Source organism: Poecile atricapillus, chromosome 2 (assembly GCF_030490865.1).
Source record: "Poecile atricapillus isolate bPoeAtr1 chromosome 2, bPoeAtr1.hap1, whole genome shotgun sequence".
In the NCBI taxonomy this organism is placed as follows: domain Eukaryota; kingdom Metazoa; phylum Chordata; class Aves; order Passeriformes; family Paridae; genus Poecile; species Poecile atricapillus.
Window position 1 is genome coordinate 141,947,125 of NC_081250.1, and position 17,927 is coordinate 141,965,051.

Here is a 17,927-nt window from a genome sequence, read left to right on the forward strand (position 1 = left end):
ACCTCACTCTGTTCTCTTTCGAAAGATGAATGAGTCCCATGCAGTTAGAGCCCAGATGAAGAACAAACATATTTTGTTTCTTCTGAAATCAACAGAAACAGAATTAAGGTGTCCTAACAGACTAATTAAGATTTTCCTTCTAAATGTGGTTCATTTCACTGATCCTGTTATGGTTTAGTTGGGGAGGTACAGAGGGGGATCTGGGGAGAAGTTTGTAGACCTTGATTTCCACTGGCCATGACCTGTGAAGTCCATGAAGGAGCTCTTTTCAGCTCTGTGGGGCAAGACAGTTTGCCTACAAAAGTTTTGGAGAACATAGCTAATGAAAAGTAGCTAAGGGTCAAGCAAATAATCCAGAATGGCCACTGTGAGTAAAGAGTTAATTTCAGCTGGATCAGGAGAACAGCTTGTGTTGGTTCAGACAACACAACTTGAACATCAAGTGAATAAAATTTCAGTTTTGATGGAAAATAGTTTACAATTTCAGCAATTAGTTATTAAATTAAATTCTTTATAATTAAATAAATTATAATATAATAAAATATATAAAAATATATAAAAAATAATTAAAAATCCTAACAGGCCCCCACAACTCAGTGATAAAGGGCAACGTTTATAGGCAGCTGCAGAAACTGTCATGAAGGCCACGACAGGTGCTGACCTGCCCTGTCCATCTGGCAAGGGAAGGGCTCAGATAAACTTGGCTACCACACCATGCACCCTCCTGAAGTGTGAGGATGACAGCCAGCTGAGTGGTGCAGGTGAGTCACTTGAGAGAAGGGATGTTGTCCAGATGGATCTGGACAGGCTGGAGGCCCATGTGAACCCCAGGAAGTTCAACAAGGCCAAGTGTAGGGTCCTGCACCTGGGCTGGGGCAATCCACAGTACCTGTGCAGAGTGGGGGATGATTGGATTGAGAGCAGCCCAGAGGAGAACCTGGGAATACTGGATGCTTTATTGGACATGAGCTGTCACTGTGCACGTGTCACATCTGCTCTGCTCTGGTGAGACCCCACCAACAGTGCTGCACCCAGCTCTGGGCACACACCCTGCAGGGCCACTAATCGCCCTCTGTAGTGGCTCAGGATCTCATCTGGTTTTGCTGAGGCCTTTTGGATTCCCCTGTTGCCCTCCCGTTTTGTCCTATTTTGAAGGAAGGTGATCAAGGTGGGGCTAAAAAGCTTAAATAAATATAGCCTATAACAACTTCCAGATTATCTTCAGAAGTGAATTTCTAATTAAAAGTGATTTTTTGGGGATGTTTAGACTTTTTTAGAGTGGGAGGGCCTGTGGAGGGCAGCAGGGGCCTCCAGCTGGACCCAGCAAAGCCCAGTTGAGGCCTCAGAGAACTCTGGAAGGCAATTAAGTCCCCATGTGGGCCCCTGCAGAGCCTAAGAAAAGCCCCAGGGTTTTCTGAAGGGCAACTCTGCCATGTCATTGCTGTGGTGACAGCGATGAGGACACTCCTATCAGGGCTGGTTCTGTGCATGTCCTCACATGGGGAGCAGAGAGAGGCAAGTGCCACTGCCCAAGGGACTGTCGTGCACCAGGAAAGGATGTTTTGCAGGGCACCAGGAACCCACAGCTGCCCCTGTGTTCACACCCTGGAACTAAGCTGGATGAATAGGCTGGGCTTGGCCAGGATTTTCCAGAGAGTCCCCATATCCCTTCCCCTCCCAGAAGTAGCCCTGCAGGTCTTTCAGCTGGTGTCCAGTGAGTAAGTGCTCCCCATTGAGGTGGTTTGGAATGTGCATTCTGGTGCCCAGACATACAACTCCCACCAGATCCCACTTGCAATTGCTGCTCATGCTGGAGGCACCCAGAGGAGCCTGTGCTTGCTGCCTGTGAACCAGACAGCATTTCACTGATTGTTCCTTCCACAGGCTGCTTCCAGTCACTGGGACTTCACCTGACTTCCATGACTTCAAATATCACGGAGAATAGCTTGGCAACTACACCAGCCAATTCAATCAGAACAATCTCTAGGACACATCTCACCAGGCCCCACAGACTTAGGTATGCTCAGGTCCCTCAGGTGCTCTCAACCTTGATCTTCTCTTACAATAAGAGGGACTTTGCTTCCCCAGTCCCTGCCTTGAGAGCCATAGACTCAAGAGGCATAAGAGGAGAGGTTGCCAGTGAAAACTGAGGCAGAAGATTCACAGAGTAGCTCAGTCTTCTCCACTGTTAACAGTTTGCCAGTTCTTCCACAGACTGCTGCTTTTTTGGGTTTTTTTCCTTTGAACAACAGACAGTTCCCTGGTCTTACTCTGTTAGTCTTCCTGGAAAACAACAACCATCCAGGTGTTACTCCTCCCTCAACCATTGCACACCATACTCCTCCTTTTCCAGGACCCTCACTGCACCTTCATTCCTGGGGAGGTGATAGAGCAACAGATCTTGGAAATTATTTCCAACTTGTCCTGTGATGGACAAGAAGGTGATGGAGAATAGCGAGCAGGGATTTGCCCTATGAGGCAATTCTGCCTTAAAATGTATCACACAGGAGTCAGGAAGGTCAACTGGCTCATATCAAAAGAACCTCCCCAGGATCAGTGCTTCAGGGTCTCCCCTCTCATCATTCCAGCCACTCATCCTGACACAGTCCTGTGTCCTGATGCTTGATGGCAGTCCTGAAGTACTGCAAATTTTCTTCTAGTTTTCAGAATTTCTGTCACCAGTGAAACCCCTATTACCCTACCTATTGAACCCCTCAATGACTGTCCCCAGTTTTAGTTACCTTCCCAGGGAGAGTGGATCCTGCAAGGGCAATTGGGTGAACTCACCAAGTACTGGCTGTGTCATGTGCCATCACCACACTCACCAGGTGGGGAGCCCACAGAGTCCCACCTGGTTCCCAGACTGCTATCAAAATGGGTTTGCTTGCATTTTTCATCTAGCTTGTGTATGTGTACCAGAAGGAAGGCAGGAGAAGTTGGCACTACCTAAAACCCCTTTGCTACTGACAGCAATAAAGGTGCCTCCAAGCAGGGTGCACAAGCAGGACTCCATGTTACAACCCTTGATTCCTCATTTTTACAATGACTGCCTGCTGATGAAAATAGAGAATAAATATTTTTCTTTTCCTTTGTTTCCTTGTGCAACCTTTGCTTTTTCTCTGTTAAACTACCTTTATTGTGAACCACAGTTTGTTTGTTTGTTTGTTTTTCCATCCATCTTATTTTCTCCTTCCCTGTGGTTCTGGAGGGGGAGGTGTGATAGATCATCAGGGTGGGCTCCTGGCAGCAGGTCAAGGTCAACCCCCCACTCAGTGACAAGATGACAGGGTTTAAATTGAAAGAGGGTAGATTGGACACAAGGAAGAATTTTTTTATGATTAGGGTGGTGAGGCACTGGAACAGGTTGCCCAGCAAGTTATGGATGCCCCATCACTGGCAGCGTTCAAGGTCAGGTTGGATGGGGCTTTAAGCAACCTGGTCAAGTGGAAAGTTCCCTGCCAACCCCCCAGGCAGGAAGGTTGGAACTGGATGACCTCTGAAGTTCCCTTCCAACCCAAATCATTCGATGATTCTGTGATGAACACTGTGTTAACGTTACTAATTACAGCACTAACACGTTCCTTCACCTTAAAGCCAGCAGCATTCAAACACTCAATAGCAAGACACATAATGGTGTTTGTAGACAGCAATCATTTCAGGAGCATCAGAACCAGCAGCAGAAGGTCCTTCCCAAAGCACCTGTACCACAAGCAAGCGTTAAAATAACAAAATCAAACCTCAGTAACTGTTAGTGGATTCTCACTTTCAATTTGCAATACTAAAATTTGCTGTTTTACTCAGAATGGAGTACTGATACATGTACTCATACCAACAATAATATCCTAAAAGCCAAATCATGAAGAAATCTATTACAGGCATTTGTAAAATTATGCAGAACATAGAAGCAACAATGAAGCATTCAATGCAAAATGGAAATGCAAAGCCCCTCCTGAGACATGATCAGAAACAGAAAACTGGAGTTAGAAGAGGCACAAAAAAGGGAGACAGGCCAAAAAAGGAAGAACTGAAGTAGCTGAGATGAGAGATAGCCAGGCAAAAATGGGACAAAGGAACATTTTATAGCCCCAGTGCAATAAATGCTGGTTATTTGGAACAGTAACTATGTGACACATTCAGAACAGCATTCATCTTCTTTTCTTTGCAGTAGTTTAAACCAACATTTTTGTTTCATTTTTATATTTTAGAAAATACTGCCTGTTCTTAAGAGCTACCACTTGTCTTTAACTCCTGGAGCCAGTGGGGAGTTAACCTTTGTGTTCCTGGCTTAAAAGACAGCGTCAAGTCAAACAATCTGCCCAGACAACAAAAAGTTTCCAAATCACCTTGGCTAGCTGCTGTGTATTTTGGACATCTCAGTCACAAAATGACAACGTTTGGCAAGTATTTAATTTGCTGCTAAAACAGTTCCAATGCTATTTGTGAAGCCAAATAATTTGGTGAGTTTCCATTAAATGTCTATACAGACCTGGCCCCACAAAAGCTGTGTTCTGATGTCCTAACAGCTGAGACAAAACAAATTACAGCCTTTTTATGTGGCTACTCATGACCTTCAGTTTAAGAAAGTGGGAAATGTCCATGTTTCATTTTTTTGCTGACATATTTAGCATTAAGCTTTCCACATTTGCTGTCTTTGCTGTAAGATTCTCCTGTTGATGCCAACATTGTAATTAATTTACAACACATTGTGGACAGTCTCTTCTGAAGAATTACGACACCTCTTAGTCTTAAAAGCATCCCCAGCCCTTCAAGCGGGCTTCATTGCCACCTGACTATAGCGCTGCACAAACGCACACAAAAGTTTCCACCCAGCAAAGCGCACTCATGACTAAACCAAATCTTCTGTGGTACATTCTGAGTGCACTAATGCTCACCCAAGGATACTTGCCAAGTCATGGTCTTTGTAACCAGCTGACCAGGATGTGGTTTAATCACATTAACTCACCAAACTATCAAATTTGACGTGGCTAAAGGCAACATTCCATTTTTCTGGAGAAGTTTCAGTCAACTTAGCAGAGGGCAAAACCACACCAAGAGTTCAATCTCTTCATCAGTCACGCAGACGAAGGGATCCTGTGCATCCTCAGCAAGTTTGCAGATGACACCAAGCTGAGTGGTGCAGCTGCCACACCTGGAGGATGGGATGCCACCCAGAAGGGACCTGGACAAGCTCAAGAATTTCATGAGGTTTAACAAGACCAAGTGCAAGATGCTGCACCTGGGTCAGGGCACCCACTGGTATCAACCCAGGCCACGGGATGAACAGACTGAGAGCCCTGCTGAGACTTGGGGGTGCTGAGAGGCTGGGCATGACCCAGCCATGGGCACTTGCAGTCCAGAAAGCCAAACCTGTCCTGGGCTGCATCTAAAGCCCCACGGGCAGCAGGGTGAGGAAGGGGATTCTGCCCCTCTGCTCTGCTCTGGTGAGGCCCCACCTGCAGTGCTGCACCCAGCTCGGGGGTGCCCAGCACAGGAAGGACATGACCCTACTGAAGTGAGTCCAGAGGAGGCCACAAAAATGTTCAGAGGGATGGAGCACCTCTCCTATGAGGAAAAGCTGAGACAAGTGGTGCTCTGCTGCCTGGAGAAGGCTCTGGGGACATCTCACTGGGCCTTTCCAGTATGTAAAGGAGGATAAAAGAGAGCTAGAGAGGGACTTTTTACAGGGACCTGTAGTCATAGGGCAAAGGGGAATGGATTCAAACTTAAAGAGGGCAGATTTACATTAGATATTAGGAAGAACTTCTTTGCTGTGAGAATGGTGAGACACTAGAACAGGATGCCCAATTCTAGTGAAAGGTGTTCCTACCTGTGGCAGTGGGGTTGGAACTAGATGATCTTTAATGTCCCTTCCAACCCAAACCATTCTATGATTCATGACAGGTTCCCTAATCAGTATCTCAAAGTTTTAAAATTCATCTAGATGTAGCAGATACAATTCATGGTGAATTATTTAAGGTTTTGGCACTCTTTAGTACTCCAGAAAGAAAACACTGGAATACATGAAGAAAAGGGGCAGAAAAGTATGTCTAAGAACTACATCCATCCATTATAGTACACTTTTACAGAAATCTACAGGAAAATTAAGTCTCACAGTTTAAGAGAAGATGGGGGAAGAGCACACCATGTATGTCTGAATTGTAAACTATTTCAAGTGAAAGAAACAGGAGGATCTTTGCCCTCTTCTAGATGCCCAAAGCACATGGCACCAGCACTTGAGAAAGCAAAGTGTTGTCGCTATCAACTGAAAGCACAACAGAAGGAGCTGGATGAGGCAGAAACAACACTGTCAGTTTTCACAGCAAAGATCTTCCTTGAAGGCTTTAACAAAGGATATGATCTGACTAAACACTCTCCAGTACATATAAACAACCTTGTCAGCTTTTTCCTTCTTATCTAAGCACACTGAGCACTACACTATAGCTTGTTCAATGCCTGCAACAAACACTTGGCTTCAGAAAATCTCCTAGTTTTTAAGTTAAATATTTATTACTTAGATTTCCTTCCTAAAAGATATGGAAGTATTGTTATTGACAACTTCTAAGCATAAATATATTAGAGATTTCTAGCTAGCCATCTCTGAACAGGAAATCACCATAATGTAAATCAAGAAAAATTAAAAGAATTACTTAAGAAAACAGCTCATTCTATGGCTCTAAATGCAACAACATTAAATTTTGTACCACAAAACCTTAAAATTTGACTTCAGAAAGGAAGCTTCCATCCCACTAGCATTGCAGGCCTCAAAAAAAAAATCACAGGCACTTCAAACACAAATTGGTGAGGAGTATGATGGAGAACTACTGAAAGCTGAAAGCTTGATTTTACACTGTTTTCCTTGTAATTTTAAATACAAACAAATAAGTGAAGGAAGAAAAGGATGCAAGGTTAACAGTTTAAATACAGAGATTTGTATCTATTCTTAAAAGAAATACAATAAGAATTTTTTAAAAAATGTAATATGAACTTTATTGCATGTATCATGCCATAATCATTTAGAAATACAAGAATAAATACAACAAAACATCTATGTTACTGAAGGTGGGAGATAAATATCGGAATAAAATTGTCTGTCAAAGTGGCATAAATCATCTTGGAGATTACCAAACCATTTAATTTCAAATTCCATGACTGAAGCAGTCACCAGTGATGACAGTGCTGAAGGGCTTATGCATTTTACCTCACCCTGAAACTCCTCTTTTAGTTTTTCTGGTATAAGATCCTGCCCCATAGCCTGCAAAAAGAGTAAGAAAGAAGGGAATCAAGAAGACAACTTGCAGAAAGAAACCCATCAAACATGGCATTAATAAAAGATCTTTACATGCAAAGCCCCTGTCACATGAACCACACACCATCCTGGAGAAGTTTCCAAGCCATGATGAAGCTGCCTGCCTTGGCATTCTGTATTCAGGGAGAGCTGAGAGCAGAGCTCAGCGCTGCACAACCCCTCCAGCTTCTGGCTGCACTTGCACAGGAGTGTTTCACTCTGAATAGCAGCAGAAATCTGAATGCCAGCTCTGCATTTGGTGCTCACCTTGCATCAACACTGAACTCCTCCTGGGGCAAGCAGTTCTCTAGTCCCAGCAAGGGAAGCAAGGAGAGAAGTTTCTTTTCCCAGCCTTTCCCAACCCTGAGGTAGCCTGTGTGCTACTGCCCACTCATGGATGCCATCCCTCCGACTGCCTGCAGCCCAGCAGTGGCTTGGCTGTCACTCACTGAAAGCTGTAATGCTGACAGCAAAGTTAGAATCTCACTGGCTTCATTTTGATCCTTATGATAAAAGTCAGAAGCTCTTTAAATAGCACTAAAAATGTTTAATCTCTATGAAGAGATTAAATGCAATATTGCTCTCCTCTGTTGTTTTTTAAACTAGAACCCAGTATATTAAACAAAACAAAGAAATGCAAAATAAAGTCTCTTTCTGGAAATATTTAATACTTTTTATGCAAGTCTTTAATACTGCTGTGGCCATCAAAGTAATCTTCACTTCCATTTCAAACTAGTGATTCACTTTGGAGCATCTACAACTCCTGAGATAAAATGTGCATCCCAGGAAATGCACAGTGCTGATGCATGTGCAAGTACAAGTCCAGTGAGAAACTTAACAACGCTGCACATTCCTGAAAGGCTAATCTCAGCAGATCAGAGATCCACCTGTGTGACGCAGGCCAGGGCTCTACAGGCACCTCTGTCAGTTCCAGATAACACCAATTCCCCATGCTTCCTGACACAGGTAATTAGCTCAGGGGAGTGTCATGCTTTGAATCCACACAGAGAACTGAGACCCTGCAATGAAACATCCTCTTACTTTAGTCATCAGCAGCAAGGAGTTTTCATCAAAACCAAGTAGAGCCACTTTGTCATCAATTTCCTTTTGACTTTTTCTGTTATTCTCTAGCACAAAGGACAACTGTTGTGACTGGGTAAGCTGAAGTAAAAGCCTGGAATGAGAAAGGCAGTCAAAAATTGGTACAGCTGGGAAAAAAGTCAGCAGACCTAAAACCAACCAAAAAGTTTAATACTTTCATTAACACTTTTAATACTTTAAAACAGCTCTTCTTCCTTACTTTTGCGCACTGCAAAGAAGTCAATACACCTGTATCAATATAACCATAGGTATTGTATTTCTGTGCTATAAAACTACTGAGAAGTACTTTTGAAAAACAATATGCCAATGGCTCTGGTTGCTCTATGCAAACATTTTTGTGCCCATATATTCATCACACCATTCAAAAGTGAGGCTCGGACCTGTGACTCATCAGGTGTTCCATGTCCTTACTGCAGCCTAACAAGACTGCAGCACATTTTAGCCTATGGAACCTGAAAAGCTACAAATGTGAGGGTTTGAACAAATATCAAACATCCTCCCCACACAGGCCAACCCAGGACGATTTCCTAAAAGTGTTCACCAGTTTTAGGTTCCAGGCAGTGCCCCAGAAGTCACAACCATGAACTGGTGAAGGTTACACACTCTGCTCACGACAGAGGTTGTCATGCAGGGCCATCACCAACTGCTCAACCAGCAGGAACAGTGTCATTTTCCACAGTCCTCCTCATACAAAGGATATGAAGGTAAAACAGGTTGGCAGAGGAAATACCCAGGTATCTATACATTTGTCTCAAATCCACTGTCACACAGATTAACAGTATTATGCTTATTTTGCACTTCTAGGAACATAGAGACATATTGCATGATCTCCTGTGAACTCACTGAAATTCACAATTATTGCATTACTGCAGGGATAAATACAGTTTTAGAGAATTTATTAGGGTCTAGAGAAGGGCCACAAAGGTGATCAAAGGCCTGGGAAGCCTGCCATTTGGGAAAAGGCTGAGAGAACTGGGTTTGTCCAGACTTGAGAAAAGAAGGCTTAGGGAGACCTCACCATGTTTCAGTATTTAAAGAGTGGCTATAAAGAAGATGGAGACTCCCTTTTTACAGGGAACCACATGGAAAATATGAAGGACAATAGGTATAATGCTAATGCTGGGGAGATTCAAACTGGACACAAGAGGAAAGTATTTTACAATGAGATCAGTCATTGGAATAATCTCCTCAAGAAAGGAGGATTTCCCAGTGTTGGACATTTTTAAGATTTGGCTAGACTGGGTGCTGGGCCATCTTGCCTAGATCATGTTTTTGCCAAGAAAGGATGACCCTTGAGGTCCCTTCCAACCTGGCATCCTATTATTCTACAATATTTAATAAAGGCACCATTAGCACTTAGCAGTGTTGTTACTGAAAATGTATTTAATTCAAGCTTTATGCAAAAAGAAAAACAACAATTTTTTTTATCCCATTTACTGAAGTTAAGTGAAGCTGGTGTTATATTAATGGTGTGCCTTTTTAAGGAAAAGATCTCAAGATCTGGGATGAAAACTTTCATTTGAACACTATAAAGATCAAAATTTACAAATCTGAATTTCTTGGTTAAAACTTTGCTGAATTTACAGACGGTTTGTTGGTTCCAAGTAAAAATGTAAAGTATTTTTAATTTGTAAACTATTTTTTTTTGAAATTTGCAGCAATACAGTATAAAAAATAATGAAATTTCAATGAAAATTAAACAAAAAAATACTCCATTTTTTTTTCAAAACTATGAGAGTCAATTATTCATGATGCATTAACAGAGAACCTTATTTCCTACAAAAAGCAATACTAACATCTCTTTTCCAGGTGCAACTTATCCTGCACATACATTTATACAACATCTACATCCCACTTAAAATCCAGACCTGAAAATATTAGACAATGTGCAAAAACCTTGGGCAGGGGAGAAGCTTATCCTGGACAAATGTATCTGCAAATATAAGCCACAGTAACACTCTGTGAAACTGTGCAGCCAAGCAAGGAAATGCCACCATTTATAACCGTCTCAATTCTGAACCATACACACTGAAAGAAGCAGCACAAATTATTAATATAAATGTACCTTCAATATTCACTATAAGTACTAAATCAATGAACTTCTTCCAAGGAGCAATTAAAGTCTTTGTCTCTTAGTCTGAGTACAGTTAAAAGCTACTATTTGGGCTTTTTTCATTTCTTAAATCTTGCCCCAGCAGGGCAGTTATAAAGTGTTCTCTGTAAACATTTCTAGATATTGATAAGATGCCTTTAAAAACATTCAATGACTGATACATTACTGAGAGGCAAGAGGGGGAAAAACCGTCCAAGATTATTTTAACAAAACCAGTTCCTAATTATCTCTTTGAAAGATTATGTTTTGGGGATTTTTGCTGTATGCAAGAGTTTTAGGAAGAGGGAAAAGAAAAGGAAAGAACATTTTAATGCAGCCCTGTCAATCAGCTGTCACAGAGTTCATTTTCCAGCCTCATCCATTATGCAGATTGGGGTATTATTATAAAATACATTTTCACTCAAGCATGAGGCTTCAAGCAAATAAGACAGGTGGCACTCGCAGAAGGAAGACTGGCTATGCCTTCCCTTTGGGGCACTTCTGCTACTGCATCTTTAATACCAGACCAGGTCTAGCAGGAGCATTTGTTGAAGAACAGACCCTTTTGTATATAATTACTTGAAAAGATTCACATTATAAGCTCATTAAAAAATTCTACTTCTCAACCATGCATGACACTGGTTTACTCTTTCCACTCAGATTCAGACTCTTCACAGCCACCACCCTAAGTAGATTTTGCTTTTTAGATCTGAAGCAACAGTAGAGTGTTTCTAAGTTAGTGTTGCCAACTCTGAAACAAACATTTAAATTGAAAATGCAAACTGAAAACAAACATTTAAATTGAAAATGCAAACTGAAAACAAGTGGGAAAAATATGCTTTACATCATTCTTGACTGAGAGAACTTAACATTATTCTAAGAATACACAGAGTTAGTTACCTTGCTCTAATAAATGAGGCACATGCTTTTATCCCAACCTTCTTTAACATGTTCTGCTTCCAGGACTTGGAGTCTGCACATTTCTCTTTGTCTGTCCGCTCCAGCTCTCCTGAAGTGCAGAGGAATTCTTTCACCACTTGGCTGCTGGGACAAGTCACTGCATTCTCCTCCTTTGTTTCTGCAGCAAGGCTGAACCAAGGGCCTTCTTTCTGGCCATCACATCTGTGAGGCTGCAAATGAATCTCTCTGCCAGTCGATGTTCTGAAACTGTTATTACTTACACAAACCTCTTCAGAGTGATTTAGATTTGCTTCCGGAATGACCAATGGAGACAATTTCTGTAAAAGGCTCATATAAGCTTCAGCAAGTAATTTCCAGAACCAGGGACTGAAAGGATGTAAGCAGATCAGTTGCTGCAGACACATCATCTTTTTTTCCACATTTTCCAGATCCTGGTAAATGGAAAACTGCAGGTTGAGAACCGTCGTTAAGTGATCTGTGTTAGTAGCGCTGTTTCTCTAGAAACGAAAGATAATAGATTAAAAAGGAGTAGGACAGAATCATCCTTCAGAACCTAAGAAAATGTCTCCCTGAATAATGACATACAAATATCACAAGGTAATTTTTAAACTTTACAAAATGGTGCTCTTAATTTAAAATGATACAATAGGATATAGATCTTGCACAATCAATCTGACAGCATTTCCTCTAGCTGCCTTGTCCCAGTCTGAGAGGCAAGGTCTTAAATGCTGTCATTTGTTTATTTGCCTTTGTAGTGTTCTACAGCTGCCTTTCTTTGCATCATAAATACCTTTTATATAAAATAAAAAGCATCAATAATATTCCAGCAGACTTCAGAGCTGCTGGACTTTTTCCTTTATGGGAAAAACTCAATTTCTGGCTAGATACTCTTCTTGGTGGCAGTTTGGCAGCAAGTATATGGAAATAAAAGAGAGTTTTGAACTGTCACTCGTATAGTGGAAAGATTTTAGCACTCATTTATTCCCTTTCTTATAATTCCTATTACATTGCATTAATTCTGCCTGGCAGAGCATGATATTTAGTCCCTTCCAGGACTACCAGTTTCCCTGCACAGGGAGCTCATTGTGGTACAGGGTGTTCCAGTTTCTAAAGAGTGATTATATCTGCAGTGACAGTTACCCTCTGTTTACCAAATACTCCAAGCACTGAACATCCTGAAGGATTATACACATGAAAATTATTTTTCCAGAAAATGGTCCGTATAAAAGAACCATTGGCAATGTTTTCATATTGAAAGCCTAAAAGAAAGACTGCATTATTTACCATTTTTTCTGCAATATCCAGAGCCTCCTTGTGCCTTCCCAGGCGAGATAAACACCGAGCCTGGCCCTCCTGGACATCGCGTCTCATTGCAATGTTGCTGGCAGGTAAGAGTAGCAGGCACTCCGAGTATTCACACAGGGCTTTCTAGGAGTGTCGACAGGAAGAAAAGCAAACAAAACAGGGCGAGATTTGCATTTAAAAGCAAGCCTGACAGCACTTTAAGACTACAGTCACAAAGGAAATTCAGAACCTGAAGTCCACACATTTGCAGTTCTCCAGACTCAGGTACTACCTGTAGGCCCAGTACTACGCAGCCAAGTCTAGATGGTGATGAGCAGCCGCAATTCTAACTCATGCTGAGGCCCAAGCAGGATTCACCACACATCTGTCCACCTCTCTCCCACCAGGCTTGATCCAGAAGGGATCATCTACTGACCTGGGTAATATGTGACACAAGGCATCTTTCCCCCCAGCTCAGTGATCTGAGTGTTCATCCAAAATCTGTGGGGCCTTGTTTCAAAACCATGACATTCTCCATGGGAAGGTTTGAACCTCAAATAATCAGTAAGTCAGAGAATACCACAAAGAAGATGAATCTCCATTGTTCCCATAGGCTGGTTTTAATGTGTTTGAAATAAATATTAATTGGGCTAAAGAAAATGGCAAGAATGAGCAATACTTCTGCAGCTTAATGCTCAGGGCACTCACCAGGACTCCAATTAACATTTAAATACATTAAATTAAGTATTCAGTGAAGCTAAGTCTGGAATCTTGATTTCTCTCCCTTTGTGTAAGTGCCCAGAGAGAAGACTAAACAGCAGTGCTCATTCTCCCATCTCTCAAAATCAGTATTTAATTATTCCTTGCAAACTTTAATGGTTCCAACAGAAAGAGATAGGAGACACACCCTAAATACTTCCTAGCAAAACGGCTGAAATATTTTTCTTTCCTGATGCTGAGCTCACATTCATCCTTGAGCAAAAGAGGGAGCTCCCCTCTGCTCAGTGCATGCAGCAGCCACTGGTGAAAATGGATCAGAGGGTTGAGGACAACCCTGTTTGCCTTGTTATGTGACAAAAGGATATAACCTGGCAAGGTTCAGGCATTATGAATCCCAAGCAGATTCTACAGTCACCTCTATCCTAAAAATGGGCACAGCTTAGATCTCTGTTGTCCTTGACATTTCCTACCAAGTGGCCTACCCTAAAGTAAAAAAAACTGACAATGAGAGAAGAGATTACTACCCCTATTTACATATTTCCAGCCCCCTTTCTAAGGTCAATAGTTCCAAATCGATAATTTTATGTGCAATCAAGCTCTGGTTCTCGTTCCACCAGAGATCTACGTTAGCAATAAAACTGAAAACATTTCCAACATAAATCACTGCAACAGGAAAGAGTTAGGAAGCAATAGCCTATTTTATTTAGCAGATCTGAGGAGGTGTTTTTCTCTCCTGATTGGGAACCACAGCAAGGAGAAATCTGCTTCTCCTGGAGGTCAGCAGCTATATCTGACCATAGCCTGAGTCAGTTCTGCTATCAGCACCCTTTGATGAATCCCTTAGGACATCTCAGCTGAGATTAGAAAATCTAGTCAGGTATACAGAGGGCTGCAGTAGTGATGGACTAACATTAGGATCAGTGCCAGCTAAGGTACAAGAAGATCTACAAATCCAATGGGCTAGGGGGAAGAGTAGAGTCAGAAGTCACCTGGAGGGCTTTGAAATCAGGGAGCCTGTAATGCAAACCATAGGCTGGAAGAGGGAAGTTACACCTGAAACAAAGACTGGAGATGCTGATTTCGACAAGAAAACAAGGTAATGAAGGCCTAGATCCTGCAACTAGGACTGCAAAAGGCAGGAGAGCACCGCTGATGAGGAAGGCGGCTCAGGACGCACACAGTGAGGGCAGGAACAGACACGGGCAACATCCAGGCACGGCAAAGGTACAAGCGGCCTTCCGGAGCGAGCAGAGGCGGCAGAGGACCGGCACAAGCCCTGCAGAGGCAGCTCCGCGACCGGCAGCAGCCTGACGGCCACTACCGCTTCCATCTGACAGCGGGGGGAGCTCTGAGAAAGGTGACCCGCAGCCACGTGGTGCCAGCCATCTGACAGCCTTTGTGCGACACGGCATCATCCCCAGGTGCTGAGAAACCCACACGCCAAACTCTGACCGTGACTTCCCCGGCCTCACACCCAGCTTTGCTCGCGGCCTCACCGCTGCCCTGCTCCCGCCCGCCCGCCTGCAATCAGTTCCGGGGCAGCGCCGCGTTCCTGTCCAGTTTGCTCCGGGCTGGATCGTGCCAGGACACAAATCTCCTCCGCGGCCCGGCCCTGCCCCGCGTTCTGCCCGAACCAGGAGCGGGATTAGCGCGGCACGGCCGCCAGACCCGCAGGCCGCGGTACACGATGTACGTTCACCCGGGCGCAGCACATCGGGGACTGCAGGGCGCCCCAGTCTGTGTCCCCACATTGCCCCGGCCCGTGCGAGCGCCCTGGAAATACCTCGAAGTCCCGCTGCCGGAACGCCCAGTCCGCCCGGAACTTGCTGGTCGTGATCCCGCCGGCGCCTTCCCCGCCGTCAGCCGCGCTGTGGAACCACTGTGGGCACAGAGCACACACAGAACCGTGACGGGCCGCGGAAACACTGCGGGCACGGAGCACACACAGAACCGTGACGGGCCGCGGAAACACTGCGGGCACGGAGCACACACAAAGCACACACACAACACACACAGGACACACAGAGCACACACACAACACACACAGAGCACACACAGACCCGTCGCGGCCCGCCCTCCCGCTGTCCCGGCTCCTCACGCGGGGCTCGCAGTGCCTGGCGCCGCACCGAGCCCCGTCCCCGCCGCCCTCCCGCCGCTCCCGGCTCGGCGCGAACAGGGAATCCTCGAACTCCGGGCCCAGCGCCGGCTCCATCGCCGCCGCCGCTCCCGCCGGCCCCGCTCCGCGCGGGGGGAGGAGTTCGATCACCGCTCACCGAAAGGGAAGTGCTTCGGTAAAGGGCTGAACTAGGGTCCCGCGCCTTGATAAACTAACTGCGTGATTGCGGAGGTGCTCTGTTAGCATCTCGTTCTGGCGACTTTGCATAGGGTGAGTGGGAATGTGTTTTGGTAACTTTTCCATTTGGTTTCAGTTCTGTCTCAAAGTAGAAGATGTGTGACCTGCTCTGGGTGACCCTGCCTTGCCAGGGGGTCGGACTAGATGATCTCCAGAGGTCCCTTCCAACCCTAGAAATTCTGTGATTCTGTGAAATTTCAGGCTTTACACGACAGGCTTTCCCAGAGCACCCTACACTGCGCTATGGGAAAGGGGGGCACAACAAAGCGAAGACTGATCACAGACCTCCTTCAGGAGGTCAAGACTCACCCGGCTGCTCATGGAGAGCTCTACACGCCCCGGCTGCCTGCCCTGCCTCGTGGTACTACTGTGCACAGCGTGCTGTGTTTAAAGGCTACTGCTGTGCTGTTTCCTTGCTCCAGTCTGTCCATCCTGGATGGTCCATTTTGTTCCATCTAATCACCACACAGGTTTGGAGAAGGTGAGCTGAAAAGTCATCCTTGTACTTCCCTAGCCTGCAAAATGGACTGATGAAATTTTTAATACCAGAACACCTTTTGAGGCCAGAGCAGTGCTTGTATAAATTATTTTAAACGTTTTCTTCTAGTAGACATGTAAAACGTGTGGTTTGCTTTTGTTAGGGTTTTTCTTTCTATGTGCTTAAAGTACTCTTCCATACCAGCAGAGCTGTGACTGGATGTAGTATGACCTGGCATAAATGCCAGGGTAGAAACTCAACTTTGGTAGCTGGATTTGATTAGAAAAATAAAAGCAGCTTGATGTTTATTTTGCTTGTAAACTTGCTGTTTGGCAAACAAGCCCTCCAGCACAGAAGAAACTGGTGAGTAATTAAGTCTTGAGCAAACCAGGAGTTTGCTTGACAGGCTTCAGTCTTTCTGTTAAAAGTGTCAAAGTAGGTGAGGACAGTCACTTGTATATGCACATCAAAACCATCTGGCTTCCTCCTGCCTGCAGACCAGGGCAGGCAAAGCACATGTGGAGGTTGGCACAAGTGTCAGCACCTGTAGTGCTCCTCACATCTACTGGACACTCTGGTTGTTTCCCCCTACTCCAGGACTGCAGGTCACGCTGCAACAGACCAGTGTCTGATGAACAAGGCACAAAAATCCAGAAAGACAAATAAGCACAAATCAAAAAGAAGAAAGCCCAAAAAAAGAAACATGACTAATCAAAGTGAAATGTGGCCACAGCTCAAAGGAAAATACAAAAAGGCAAGGCATTCCCAGTGGCAAATCCCACAGCAGCTGGTTGGTTGCCAGCTTGGATTGCAGAGTCCTTCAGGGCTGGGGGTTTCACCCATCGATTCTTCTGATGGTCTACAAAAGGCTCTGTGTTGCAATGCAGAGAATGCTTTTGTCTGGTAAATTAGTGATAGGAGAGCCACGATTCCCGAGTGTCACACAGGGGGTCTAGCAGCTGACTGTGTGGTTTCAGTTATAAGTCATGGGCAAAGTATTGCCTCTCTTCTGCATTACTTCTTTGCCTGGCTCCCTCCTGCCCCTGCCTCCCCTCAAGACGTTTAAAAAGCTCCTCATATATTAGTTACAGAAATTAAAAAATGCAACTTTAAGAAATCCCTCTGCCTTGTCAGCACTGGAGGTTTGCTCAATTTCTCCTCTAAGATCCAAGTCATCAGTGTAGCTGCCAGAATACAAATTCTCACTGTACTTAAATAAAGCTGTTTGCCTGAGTTTGCAAGGCATGATTTGCCTTGATGCTGTTAGCCTTGGCTTCACAGAGGAGAAAACATCATCCCTGGAAGAGGCAGTTTTGAGGGGGCTCAGATATATGAGCCTGTGCTGCTATAGCTGTGCTGTGTAGGTGGCTTCGGGGATAGAAAGAAGCTATAGATGAATGTCCCCCCAAAGGCAGCCAAGGTCGTACTCCACTGCCAGCCACCAGCTCGGCACATGAACACTCGACCAATAAAAGTGGGCTCCAGTAAGTTGTGGCCTCCATGCAAGTTCCTGTGCATCAGCAAAGCCATTGTGGCTGCTCACACGAGCGTGCCTCGTTGTGGCAGTGGTGAGGGGCTGTGACCCAACTTCACCCTGGATGAGCGGGAGCAGGCAAGCCAGGGATAGGCCAGGGTGCTTTGTCTTGCAGCCAGAGTGAGCCCAGAAACAGCCCAGGTTGTGAACACAACTCCT

At 44.5% G+C, this 17,927-nt stretch overlaps 1 protein-coding gene across 5 annotated transcripts; it reads right to left on the reverse strand.

Annotated features, from left to right (window-relative positions):
- Nucleotides 1–6,979: 6,979 nt before the first annotated feature.
- C2H8orf76 (chromosome 2 C8orf76 homolog) lies at nucleotides 6,980–15,750 on the reverse strand. Of its 5 annotated transcripts, none has more exons than XM_058830427.1 (6): nucleotides 15,502–15,750; nucleotides 15,187–15,282; nucleotides 12,684–12,827; nucleotides 11,379–11,830; nucleotides 8,327–8,459; nucleotides 6,980–7,252 (listed from the first exon to the last, which is right to left on the reverse strand). In XM_058830427.1, exons 1-6 carry the CDS (start codon nucleotides 15,613–15,615, stop codon nucleotides 7,046–7,048), a joined length of 1,146 nt encoding a protein of 381 aa, XP_058686410.1. In that variant the 5' UTR covers nucleotides 15,616–15,750; the 3' UTR covers nucleotides 6,980–7,045. The 5 variants fall into 5 exon arrangements, with proteins under 5 accessions (XP_058686410.1, XP_058686409.1, XP_058686408.1 ...); XM_058830426.1 differs by having other exon boundaries at nucleotides 11,379–11,845; XM_058830425.1 differs by having other exon boundaries at nucleotides 11,379–11,896.
- Between the last annotated feature and the right edge of the window lie 2,177 nt (nucleotides 15,751–17,927).

Excerpts from the sequence above, each read along its gene's own strand:
- C2H8orf76 (XM_058830425.1), bottom strand. The coding sequence starts at position 15,615 with ATGGAGCCGGCGCTGGGCCCGGAGTTCGAGGATTCCCTGTTCGCGCCG. Across the intron at positions 12,828-15,186 it reads TCCGGCAGCGGGACTTCGAG|AAAGCCCTGTGTGAATACTC; the intron begins GTATTTCCAGGG and ends CGACACTCCTAG. Across the intron at positions 7,253-8,326 it reads CCTTGCTGCTGATGACTAAA|GCTATGGGGCAGGATCTTAT; the intron begins GTAAGAGGATGT and ends CTCTTTTTGCAG.